General features: G+C 44.0%; 1 protein-coding gene across 2 annotated transcripts in view; it reads left to right on the forward strand.

Moving 5' to 3' along the window:
- Positions 1-13,489, forward strand: part of ABTB3 (ankyrin repeat and BTB domain containing 3) — a 342,736-nt gene that overhangs the window by 202,363 nt on the left and 126,884 nt on the right. For both annotated transcript variants that reach the window (XM_007540041.3, XM_060194352.1), the window contains exon 2: positions 9,049-9,198. In XM_007540041.3, coding sequence (XP_007540103.1) covers positions 9,049-9,198 — 150 coding nt within the window. The remainder of the gene's footprint in view (positions 1-9,048; positions 9,199-13,489) is intronic.

Consider the following 13,489-nt stretch of genomic DNA (forward strand, 5'->3'; position numbering starts at 1 on the left):
CTTTATCCCTCTGAGAGGATGGACCAAAGATCTTTATGGGGTGCAGAAGGTGGGAGTCTGACTCCTGTAATTGCTTCTCTGATAGACAGGTCGATCCATATCCCCAGCCTGTTTCTATCCTTCCCTAGTGGGGCAGGGTTCTGGGGAGATGGGGGTCCAGGACACATTGGTGAAGTCGTTTTTCTAGTGAAGTCTGGTTGACATCATGGTAGCATCTGCAACTTGGCAGAAAAGCATTAAAATATAAAGTAGAACAAATTAATAATCAGGAGCATAAAGGTAAGAATATAGCTTATGAGATTTGGGGTCTTCATGTTGGAAGAAGCTAGGAAGTCTATTTTAGGTATATTCCAAGGAACCCATGATGGAATGCTTTCTAAAGCAAACAAGAACAAACCACAGTCTGGGTTGATCCTGACTGGGCTTTGACAAGTAGACAATTTCACCCCAGCAGTCTTGAATTTGTTTCCTGCTACAGAGTCTCTTAAAATAAAAAGAGGTTTCCAAGCTGGTTGAGCAAGCATTCAAAAAAAAAAAAAATCTGATAACTTCCTATCTTGTTTCTTAATAAATTTAATGATAAAAGAATGCCTTCTGGTTCTGTATTATTGAATTCCTAAATCTTTGCTTCAAAGGATTCCACTTGGGTTATTAGCACACATTTATCGACCCCCTTTTCTATGTCAGGTTGTCCAAATATATTATTCCATTACGACCTCCTAGCCATGTAGAGAGGTGGTTGGTATCACATGGCTCACAAAGGGAAAAACTGAGACCCAGAGGAGACAAGTCTCAGGCCAGTCCACCCAGGTAGGAGACAGCAGGCAGTAATCTGAACCTACCACCTCTGTCTGATACCTGTTTAAGGGCTACTTCCCTCCCATACCTTAAGGCCAGGACTGGTGCCAGGACTCTCACTTTCCATACTGAGGGAAACTGAGCAGCAAGCAAGGCCAAGCATGGCAAGCAGGATGTAGGAGAGTCTGTTCTTTTCTTGTCCCTGGAGGTAAACAAGGCTGAACCCAAGGCCCAGGAAGAGTACGTAGTCAGCACCCCACCCATACCCAGCTCAGCATAGACAGGCCTAGCCTCATTTTAGCTCCTTCTTGGTGCCACACCACACACATACACACACACACACACACACACACACACACACACACACACGAGAGAGAGAGAGATTAAATCTTCTTTGACTATCACAGTAGCCCCTGGAAATCCCCTCCCGCTTCCTCCTCATGAGACCTGTACTTTCATTCATTCCATTACAAATATTTCTTGACTGCCTGCCATGAGCCATGGTGAAAGAGCAGTGAATAAAGTCAATCAAGACCCTGGTTCAGTGGTCAGGGCTCAACCAGTAGAGTGCAGGACTTGCACATGAGACCCCAGTCAATCCCTGAAAACATGTATGCTGGAGCAAAGTGGTGTTCTACAATCATCCCCCCCCCCCGATAATTTTTTAAAAGATCCTTTTTTTCTTCCAGACAGCTTACATCCTAGTGTACAAAACAGACAGAACGTAAATGATAAGTGCTCAAGGAAAAGAATGAAAGAGAATGATGGGATGGTGCATTATTCTGGGAGAGTAGTTGGAAAAGACTCTCTGAGGAGGTGCCATCTGAATAGAGACCTGCATGAGGGACAGAGGAAGCATATAGCTAGGGGAGAAACTCGGGAAAGAGAACAGCAGGTGCAAAGCCCCTGAGAAGCAGTGTGCTTGGTGTGCCCAGAAAGCAGCAGATGTCATCTCTGGTCTTCCCCATGCCTGCCACAGCCCCTGGAATCACTCACCCCTGTGCAGTAAGAGTTGGTCAGCAGGCAAACGCTCATATCTGCTGGTTTCTGCAAAGCAGAACAGAAAGAAAGGAGGTGAAAAGCGTTGGAGGACATTAAGTTAGCAAATTCAGTTTCTTGGTCTTTTCAGTGACCTCTTGTTACAATCATGCCTCAAAACTCACTGACTTACATCTCTGATCATTTATGATTTTTCATTAACTCCAAGTCCAGGCCAGTGAGATGAATGGTTTTTCTAAGACAGGCCAGGCTCACTCATGAGTTAGTCCTGGTTGGACTGGCAGCTCTGTCTATCTTGGTGGGTTCTCTCACATTTTGATGGGGTTGGCTGGTTATCTGTAGGTTTGAGAGCCCTTAGCTAATCTCCCCATGACTAAAACCCCTCCAGTGGACTGATCATATGGCAGGGAAGGGGAGAAGGAGGAAGGGGAGGAGAAGGCAAAGAGAAAGAGCATGCCAGCCCTCTGGAAGTCTAGACTTGGAAATGGCATTCTCAGTCATTTCTACTGTATTCTGACAGAGTGAATCAATCACAGGCCAGCCCATATTTAAAGGTTGGAAAAAGACCCCTGGTGGAAGGAACTTCAAGTCATTTTGTACCCATGTCAACAGGGGTTGAAAATAGAAGCCATCTTTGCAAACCATCTACCACAATAGAGCAGGAATCAGACACGGGGAAAGGTAGTGCTGCTTAATTCTGGAATTCAGCTGCTGTGACTTCCAGCCCCTAGTTTTCGCATAGTGGGGTGTCTAGAATCATCTTCAATTTTCATGGAAGTTGCATCACCTAATCTTCTTTCATTTTGGCCAGCCTCAGGTTCTGTGGATATCAGTGAAGTTCAAAGGGCCTTTAGGGGGTTCTAAATCCTGCTTATCACTCTGAGTCAGACCCAGATGTTTTCACTTATCAGACACTGATAAAATAAAAAATTTAAAAAGCCTTGAAAAGTAAGTGCATACATTTCTGCTCACCCTCCTACCACAATCCCTCCCCGCCATTGTGTTTCTAGTACATGTGCAGTGCTCATACTTTAGAACTTCTCAGGAAAGACCCAGAAATGTATGGAAACCTCAGGAAGCAAGAATACCTAGACTGAGTTATTTCAGAACTCATGCATGATTTATTAATGTTCTAAATATTTGGAGCCAGCTGATCAAACATGTATATTACAAGAGCCTGCAACAGATGATAAAAATAAGTGGGGGGGGTATGCAACTCATTTGCATGTGGGCTACAAATTTGAGTTTCCTAGCAGCAAAAGCAAAGAAGGAAGCATATTTAGACTGTTTGTATATATAAATAAGTAGCAATATATGTACATATCAATACATGGGTATGTATGATTCAATATTGACCTTTTGTCCAATGGCGGCAAGCTGAATGTCTTTCATTTGTAAGGTGGCAGACACTTTAGTATTCAGAAAAGTTGCATCCGAGGCAGCTCCTGGTTAAAACTCTTAGACTCTGTAAGTAGAAGCCAGGAAGAACCTCTTGGATGTGATTAGATGGGAAGTTCCACGAGAGCAGGGACCAGCTACTGGTCACCAGCATGTTCCTTGAGGAGAGAGTGATAACCTAGAAACTTTCTGCTGTGGGCACAGAGTACCTCAGTGTTCCATTCCCAGCTCCATTTCTTGGAATCTGTGTGAACTGGGGCAAGTGATTGAACATCTCCAAGTTTCCGTAGCTTTCCCTACTCATCACAGATAATGAGAGAAATATGTTGTAGCACTTCCTCTCTACCTGCTCCTTTTCTGTTTCACACACATTAACTCATTTCACCTTCACTTTACTGTAAAATATAGGCACTGTGGGGATTGAGGCAGTGAATATTCATTTTTACAAATGGGGGAACCAAAGTCAAAGGATGGTTAGGTTCATTTGCCTGAAGCTACACAAATAGTAAGCAATATATAGGCAAGGTTTGAACCCAGGCAGTTTGAAGCCCCTGCCTTTTCCTCTTAACTGTTACTTTGCACTATCTCGCAATACATGTTGGACTCCCTACTGTATAGGCAGCTATAAGGGTTGAAATAAATTTTAATTGGATTATATGAAGTGCTTGGCACAGTGCCTGGCACAGAATTAGTTCTCTGCAAGAGTTGGATGCCATCTTCTCCTCCTTCTCTTCCTCCATAGCCGTCAGCAGCATCTCTAGTGAGAGGAGAATGAATGGAGCAGTGCCAATGGCTGTCTCTCTAGGTTTCCTCCTAGTAGGTAAATAAATATCCCTGTCTCATAGGTCCAGTGATAGGAGGGAGACATAGAAAGAAATTAAGAGAGGGAGGTCGGGCGGTGGCACAGTGGGTTAAGCGCATGTGGCGCAAAGTGCAGGGACCGGCGTAAGGATCCCGGTTCGAGCCCCCGGTTCCCCACCTGCAGGGGAGTCGCTTCACAGGCGGTGAAGCAGGTCTGCAGGTGTCTATCTTTCTCTCCCCCTCTCTCTCTGTCTTCCCCTCCTCTCTCCATTTCTCTCTGTCCTATCCAACAACAAAGCAACGTCAACAATTGCAATAATAACCGCAACGAGGCTGCAACAAGTAGGGCAACAAAAAGGGGGGGAAATGGCCTCCAGGAGCGGTGGATTCATGGTGCAATAACTCTGGAGGGAAAAAAAAAAAGAAAGAAATTAAGAGAGAAGGGATGGAGAGGCATGTATTCACTCAGGGGCTATCCTACGTAAACTGCAGAGAGACAGAATATACCCCCCCTCAGTCACCCTCCTCCCAGAACAGAGTGGGGTTGGCTTTGGCTCCCAATCAAAAGAGCCGTTCTTACATTTAATGTTCTAAGTGACTTAACCAAAAGGTTGTCTGTCTCCAGTTGCCCTGGATTTTGGAAAGATGATCTGCAAGACCACATGAATCCAGACATTAAGTCAACAAAACTGCACATTTGTGGGAACAGGGTATTTATCAAGCACTTTCCATAAGCCAGAGGCTTTGTGTATATTAACTTGCTTAATCACCACAATCAACTTATGAAGTAGATGTGTTAACCCCTCTTTGCAGACATAGGAGCTGACTAGAGGTCTGGGGACTTCTGTGCTCAGATTGTACCAAGATTGGAGCTCAGGCCCAAGGTCATGCTGGGTCCACTGTACTATCCCCTCCCCCACCAGGCTAGTTTGCACTAAGGTAGGGTGACCTGCTGGGGATAACCGATTTGTCATTCTTGAGGACTTCTAGGCTCTTGTGAGAATGTGTGTGAACACTCTCCTTAAAGAAACCCCACCCCTGGGTGGCACACCTAGTTGAGTGCAAATGTTATAATGCACAAGGACCCAGGTTTGAAACCCTGGTCCCCATCTGCAGGGGAAAAGCTTTGCAAGTGGTGAAGTAGTGCTGCATGTGTCTCTCTTTCTCTCTTCCTCCCTCTCTATCTCCCCCTACCCTCTCAATTTCTTGCTGTCTCTATCCAATAAATAAACATAATAAAAAAATTTAATGAAAAGAACTCCATCACCAAACTAATAGAAGTTCAGGGGCATCAGGACCTCTTTAAGCACATCATGTACCTTGGCTCATGATTACCTGTTCTCCAGGTAAACCATGTCCAGTAGAACCAACCAAAGTCACCCCTAATCCTTGACTGCCTCCTGTCTTTCAACTTGAACCCTAATCAGCAGGCTCTGATCATGAGCTTTGACTAGGAGTCCCAAACACTCAACCTGTGAGAAACCAAAATGCAATGCTGGGGCTATCTTATTAACCTAGTTGATTTTTATACTAAAAAAAAGTGTTTAATTAATCATTCCAGTTTATGTGTACACCCCATAGAGTCTTCAGAAAGAAAAGCCCGATGTAGAATCTTTGTATAATAAAACAATTAGAGATTTCTCAAATCTCAGTAATCTAGCTTTCAAAGCTCCTCTGCATAATAACATTTTCATCTTTAAATTCCACAACCTCCTCAAAGAAGGAGAAGTAACTCCTCAGAAAGTTGTCTATTCTGATAATAAAGCATAGAGTAGTGCAAAGCTGGGTTTCTGCACAAGAACTGATATTCATCACAGTTAGCATATGAGAAGCACCTACTATTTGCTTAGCTCTGGCAAAAGACTTTGGTTGGTGCACACAACCTCATTTCACCCCCTCACTCCCAATAATCCCTGAGGTGACAAGGTCATTACCATGACCCCCCCATTTCACAGAAAGGGAAACTGAGGTCCCAAGAGTCTGTAGGACATGGAAGAGCCAGGACTGAAACTGTGGATTCCATAATCTGAGTCCCATTTGCTTGTACGACAACCCACGTGAAAAATGACTTTTCAGACACAGGTCTGGGGTGAGAACTTTGTACATGATGTGGATGCCAAGCAAACATGACTGTGTATATCATTCATTAGAGAACATCACTCCTGTACACATGCTACCCCCTCACAGGTCTCCTTTGTTGTGAAGCCCCCCCCCCCAACCACTGCCCCCTTCTCCCCAGCTGAGGACTTCATGTCCCAGAACCTTAAGTCTGTCACCTAGCAAGGTCATGGTCATCCAAGGCCATCTGCAGTGAGTGTGGCATGGGTAGTGGGTCCCTGAATAACAGTCAGGGCCAGAGCCAGAGAAACACTCACCAGAAAGGGCACATGCCTGGCCACATTCAGCCCAGGTCTAAGCCCCAGCAGTATGTGAGAGGTGCTGTGGCACCAGAGGAAGATCTCTCTCCACCTCCCCCACCCCTCTCTCCCCTTGAATGAAAAAGCAGCACAGAGGCAGAAAGACAGTATAATGGTTCTGCAAAAGTCTTTCATGCCTGAGGTTCTGAGGTATCAGTTTCAATCCCCAGTACCACCTAAACCAGACCTGACCAGTGCTCTGGGGGAGAGAGAGAGAGAGAGAGAGAGAGAGAGAGAGAGAGAGAGGAATGGAGGGAGGAAAGAACGAGAAAGAGAAAAGAAAACACAGCTCAGATTAGTGAAATCAGGCATTTCTGAAGCCTGACTTTATGAAAATAAACAAAAGTCAAAGACATCAGGGCAGCAATAAGGGATTGGTTCAACACTTATCATTGTGACAATACTCATCATTGTGACAACAGCTTCTCAACTTGGGTCTGACTGAAAGTGATCCAACAGGAAGAAGCAGGAGTGACTCAGAGGGTCACTGCCTGAGTTTAACAGGAGGCTGACTCACTGCGCTACCAGGGAAAGGATTTAGGCTGCTGTGCCTGCTGGCCTTTCTCTGAAGATCTCATCTTCCTTCAAGTGCTCAGACCCCCCTGGGAGCCTGACACAGCACGAGGCAACCTCCAATAAACAGCGAATTGATAATGCCCACTTACTGCCAAATTGTGAGCTGGAACAATCCAGTGTTTTCTGAATGGTCCATCCTAACCCAACAGTGGGTCAGTCAATCACTTTTGGCAGCTGCAAAAGCTGCCAAATAACAACAGCATTGTTAAGGCAGAAGAGAAGTGAAAAGTATGCCGTCTTGAGAGTGCATTTCACATGGTATACTTCAATGTTCTTTCATAACTAAGAAATATTTTGCAGTGGTGGAACACCTGGTTGAGCACTACCTTCCACTGTGGAAGGACCTGGGTTCAAGCCCCCAGTCCCCACCTGCAGGAAGAAAGTTTCACAAGTGGTGAAGCAGGGCTGCAGGTGTCCATCTATCTCTCTCCCTTTCTTTCCCCCCTTCCTCTCAATTTCTGGCTGTCTCTATCCAATAAATAAAGATAATTTTAAAATTATTTTAAAATAATTTTAAAATTTTAAAAAAGAAATATTTTGCCAAAGCAAACATGGGAAGTGTGCATGGTAATAGTGATAGTGGAGGTACGTCTCCTGGGCTGTGATAGGAAGTGCATTCTTGAGGCCAGGTGGTGACCCACCTAGTTAAGGGCATATATTACCAAGAGCAAGGACCCTGGATCAAGACTCCACTTCCAGCCTGCAGAGGGTCTACTTCACAAGCGGTGAAGCAGGTTTTCAGGTGTCTTTCTATTTCTCAGGCCTCTCTCAATTTCTCTCTGCCCTATATAATAAAAAGAAAGAAAGAAAGAAAGAAAATACATTCCTATTCTGAGTCAGTCAAGCATGTCTGAACAACAAATGGTAAAAGAACAATCTTAGAAAGAAGTTCACTTGACCAGTTAGTTTCCTGATGTTAAGAACAATAGGATCAAACGGTCACTTTCATTGCTAATCCATTATTAATCAGAGAGAGAGAGAGAAGGAGGAGGAGGAGAAGAAGAAGAAAAGAGAAGAGAATAATCAATTATATTTACCTTCCTTGTGGGTGAACCTTCTAGGTGTGAAGGCAACAACATTTGGGAACAAGTGGCCTGCTCCCTGTGATTGGAGTCACTTGTTAGGTGGTACAAGACAGCTGAGGTCCATGACAAGTGTCACCTCACTCCTGAACATCTTCAAGGGGTGACCATTGTTTGCTGAACATGTTTAGTTCAAGCAGAATGAAGGAAATGGGAACACTGACCATGGCTGGTCAGGTGGCCTCTCTGAGTGGAGAATCCCTGGCAGGCCTGAGGAGAAGGTTCTGCTCCATGTCCTTTGGAAGTGTGTGTGTTCAGACAAAATACCCAGCAGGTCAGGTTGCAAGGAGGCGGTGGAGAGCTGGGTTTGCAAGTAGCAGGGCCTGACTTTGATCCACATGCTCTGTTTGTGTTGTTAGTGAATAAATAGGTAATGTCTCTGGTTCTCTCATTCTGTCTTTCTCTCTCTCACTAGTAAATAAATAAGTAGTGCTCTGGTTCTTTTTGTTAAAAATAAATAAACCTCTCTCTCTCTCTTCCTCTCTCTCTCTCTCCTTCTCTATCTCCCTCACCTCCCAGTTTCTTTCTGTCTCTATCCTAAAATAAATAAATTAAAATAATAACAAATAAAATTTTATGGTCTGTTGCAGTGCACCAAACCCAGTCCAATGTGTCAATAACTGTACTATAATCCATTAACCCCCTCAATAAAGTAATGATTAAATAAGTAAAATATTTGTAAAGCCCTAAAAATAAAGAAATAAATGAATAAGTGGTGCTCTGACTCTCTTCATCATTAATTAATAAATAGATGTTCAAGCCAAAACAACAGCAGGCCAGGACTTCGAGGCAGCCTTGGAAACCATCCGGACATCATTTCTGAAAGGCATTTGGTACCCCTGTTCCCCCTTTGGCATTGCTACCACAGGGCTCTGGCATGGATTGATGTGTGTGTGTGTGGGGGGGGAGTTCTGTACCCTTCCACTGATGGGATGAAATCTCACAGCCTGTCTTTCTCTCCTTCTCTGCCCCTGTAGGAGTGCTGTGCCTGCCTGACAGCCTAAACCTTCACCGGGACCCTCAGCGGGCAAACAAGCCAGGAGAGCTGCCCCTGTTCAGCCAGTCGGAGCTGAGGACCATTGAGCAGTCCTTGCTGGCCACCCGCGTGGGCAGCATCACTGAGCTGAGTAAGTGGGCCCTGGGCACCTACTGTGTGCATGTAGCAGGACTGGGGCGGGCCTAACCTTGTCAGAGCCTTCCTTTCCTGTCAGAGAAAATAGCTGTGCCTGGCTGAAAGTGGAGTTATAGTGACTTCCTGGGCTTGTGGAGTAAGGGCTTCATATATGCTGACTGTTCACTGCTGGCTTCCACAGAGATTGATTCATTCACTGGCAGCCAGGGAGGTGGCTCAGTAGTACAGTACCCGCCTTGCATGCATGAGATCCTGGATTTGGAGGAGTAAGTGTTTTTTATTATTGGATAGAGACAGAAATTGAGAGGGGAAAGAAGAGATAGAGAGACACCTGCAGGAACTGGGTGGTGGAGCACCTGGTAGAGTGCACATGTTACAATGCACAAGGACCCAGGTTCAAGCCCCCGGTCAGGGCAAAAGCTTTGTGAGTAATGAAGCAGGGCTGTAGGTGTCTCTCTGTCTCTCTCTCCTCTATCTCTACCTTCCTCTCAGTTTCTGGCTATCTCTATCCAATAAATAAATAAAGATAATCAAAAAATTAAAGAGACACCTGCAGCCCTGCTTCACCACTCTATCTCTGTCTCCCCCACACACACACACGAAGAAAAAGAAAGATCTACAGCATATGTTGAGTCACATCTCTGAACTGTTCAGAATCCTCCACTGGCTCCCATATGAACACTTAGAAAAACCAGAACCCTCAGCACTGCTTCCTATGCCCTCACCCATGTTCCTCAGATATCTTCCTCCATCACTACCCAGATCACTCCCAGAGTTCACAGCCACCCCAGCCCCTCTTGTCCCTAGGGCACCATGGGACCTTTGCACACACCATTCCTCTTCCTAGATCACTCTTCTTCCACACATCAACATGGCTTTCTCCCTTGTTACCTTTAAGTCTCACCCAATGTTACCTTCTCAGTACCACTCCCTCACTATCCCCTGAAAATTACATCAGTATGCCCTTTCACTACTTACCCTTTCCCCAGCAGTAATCCTGCCACTTACTCTGTATCTTTAACAGCAACCTTACTTATCATTTAGATTTGATTCATATACCTTCACCAATCTAAATGCACAGTGCAGTGACTTTTATTATAGTGGCCAAGTTATACAGCCATCACTATAAACAATTTTAGAACACATCAGTCAACCCAAGAAGAAACCCAGTAACCACTAACAATCATTCCCCTAGTCACGCTCTATACTTTATTCATTTCTTATATTTTTGTAGAGCCATGGTCTCACACAGGCATGATTTCAGTGCCCCCAGGTTGACTTTTTTTATTTAAATAGCGAGAGGGGAAACTACCACAGCACTTGAGCTTCTCTCAATGCTGTGGCATCTCCCGTATGGTAACAGGACTCAAAGCTGGACCTTATACATGGCATAGTATGTACTCTACCTAGTGAGCTATATGTTGGACCCTCTTTTATTTTATTAATTGTCTCTCTTAATACCAGATTATCTTCTCATAGATAATAAATATACTGTGTTTGTTTTGTCCATTGGTATATCCTCAATACCTATTGGTACATAATAGGCTCTCAGGAAATATGAAGAAAGAAAAAGAGAGGTAGAGGTAAGGCAAGAATGGGCATAAAGATGGGAAAAAGAGAGGTATTGTCAAAAGAGCTAGGTGTCCCAAGTTTGAGCAAGGATTTGCCATGGTTGCATATCCTCTAAGTCAGAGGCCCTGTACTCTCTGAGCTGGGTCAGCCAGATGGAAAGAAGCTGTAGCCTTATGACCCAGTTGATTGTCAGGTGATTTAGCTATGCATTCATTATTGATGGGACTAGAGCTCTGATCTCAGGAGTTCTAGGATGTGGTAAAGAATTAATTGGGGTGTAATTCTAGAAAGCCCTGCAACATAAGAAGAATTCAGGATCCAGACTGTTACTTGTACATTCTCTGTAGTTCCAGAGCTGGCATCATCCCTTAGCATGTGTCATGAGACTCTGGAAAAACTGACTGATTCAAGCCACAGGGCATCATCCTATGGTCACTAGAAAACTACTTTCCTGGGCTTGGAATTTAGAAATTGCATTTCCACCCTCATATAACTCCTGGAAACATGAGAAGTCTCCAGTTATAGCTACTCATCACTGATGCACTTTTTCTTACACTTTTTGGGAACTGTGAACCTTTCTGGCAAACTGGTAAAGCCTAGGAACCCTGAATATATGCATACATATGTGTGTAAATGTGTATATGTACATATGTATACATATACATGTATGTACATATATATACATATATATGTACACATGTATCATATACTATATATATGATATTCTCTCTATACATCCATCAGTTAATCTGCATGGTGGCCTTTTTTTTCAAAAAAAGTTTATTTATTTATTTATTTATTTATATTGGACAGATACAGAGAGAAATTGAGAGGGGAGGGGGGATAGAGAGGGAGAGAGACAGAGAGACACCCTGCTTCACCACTCATTGAAACTTTCCTCCTGCAGGTGGGGACCAGTGGCTTGAACCTGCACCCTTGTGCACTGTAATGTGTGCGATTAACCAAGTGCACCACCACCTGGCTCCACAACCCCATGGCCAATTTTTTCTCTTTTAATAAAGAGAGACAGAAAGAGTGGTACTAGAGAGGGAGGGAGAAGTGGAGAAGAGACAGTACTTCTCCACTGCTCATGAAGCTTTCCCCCACTGCAGACTTTTCCATATGGTGGCCAGGGGTTTGAATCTAGGTCCTCATACATGATAATGTATGTGCTCTTTTGGGTGAACCACCACCTCCACCCACAGAATAATATTTTCCCAGTGCGTAAAGTGCATATGTTTGCAAATCCTATTAACATTTAGTTATCAAGAATGTTTTCATATCAGTTATGTAACAGTAATTCAGTGCCTTTTTATTCACACTTTATAAAACAAGATCAAGCAGGCAATTCTGATGGCCCCATTATTTCTGAAGTAGTGGGGTGTGTGTGTGTGTGTGTGTGTGTGTGTACACAATAATTTAAGCTATCTGCAATAATTGGGACAGAATAAGAAAATGTCGGCATTTGAACACCTCCCCAGGGAGTCAGAGTCTAGACAGCCCTCTTGGGGAAGCATTAACTCTTCAGAGAAATGCCACCTCCTATGGGACTCTGCCTATTTTGTAGGCATGCCTGTGACTCTGAGATCTCTGCAGGTTTGGGTCATATCTGTGTGGAATAACCTGGAAACAGACTCTTACACCTGGAGGTGTGGAAACCTGCTGTTTTCTGGGGTCTCAAAGGCCGTGTGTGTGTGTGTGTGTGTGTGTGTGTGTGTGTGTGTGTGTGTCCAGGTCCTCACATAAGCATGCTTTCACGACTCTGGGCTTTTTTTTTTTCCCCTTGTTTCGATAAAGAGTCAGAAATAAACACCACATGCCATTGCACTCCCAAGTGGAGCCAGAGCTGGGCCCTGGGCTGTTCATATGTCAAGACTCATGCTCCACCTAGTGAGATATCTCTCCTGTCCTGGAAGATATATATATATACCATATATATACAATTGTGAACCTTTCTAGCAAACTGGTAAAGCCTAGGAACCCTGAATATATGCATACATATGTGTTTAAATGTGTATATGTACATATGTATGTAGATAGCATATACTATATATATGATGTTCTCTCTATACATCCATCAATATATATATATATATATATAGTGTGTGTGTGTGTGTGTGTTTCCCATGGTTATCTCTGGGACTCAGTACCTGCATGACTCCACTACTCTAGGTAGGCAATGTTGTTTCCTTTCCTTTCTTTCTTTCTTTCTTTCTTTCTTTCTTTCTTTCTTTCTTTCTCCCAAAGGTAAGAGACAGAGAGGGAACAAGATATAGCAAAATGGGGTAACACCTACAATATGCTCCACTGCTTGTGAAGCTTCCTCCAACCCCTGCAGCAGAGAACCAGGGGTTTGACTTGAAGTCCTCACATGTGGAAACCTGTGTGCTCTACCTGGTAAGCCACCACCTGGTCCCTCCTGGATATCTTTTTTTTTTTTTTGTAATGAAGTTGGTGTATTGCACCAAAGCAAAAGACTCTGGGCTAGGTGGGGGGTGGGGGGAGTGTTCCTGGTCCTGGAACATAATGGTAGAGGACCCAGTGAGTATTGCATTATCATGTGGAAGACTGGGAAATGCCATGCATGTACAAACCGTTTCACTTACAGTAAACTCCAAAACATGAATTCCCCAATAAAAAATAAATCAAAAACCATTAATTTGTCTCTCAAATTTCTCAGCATGAAAGGTACAAAATGTAAAATCAAATCTGTT

The sequence above is a fragment of the Erinaceus europaeus genome, chromosome 7 (genome assembly GCF_950295315.1).
Source record: "Erinaceus europaeus chromosome 7, mEriEur2.1, whole genome shotgun sequence".
Classification (NCBI taxonomy): domain Eukaryota; kingdom Metazoa; phylum Chordata; class Mammalia; order Eulipotyphla; family Erinaceidae; genus Erinaceus; species Erinaceus europaeus.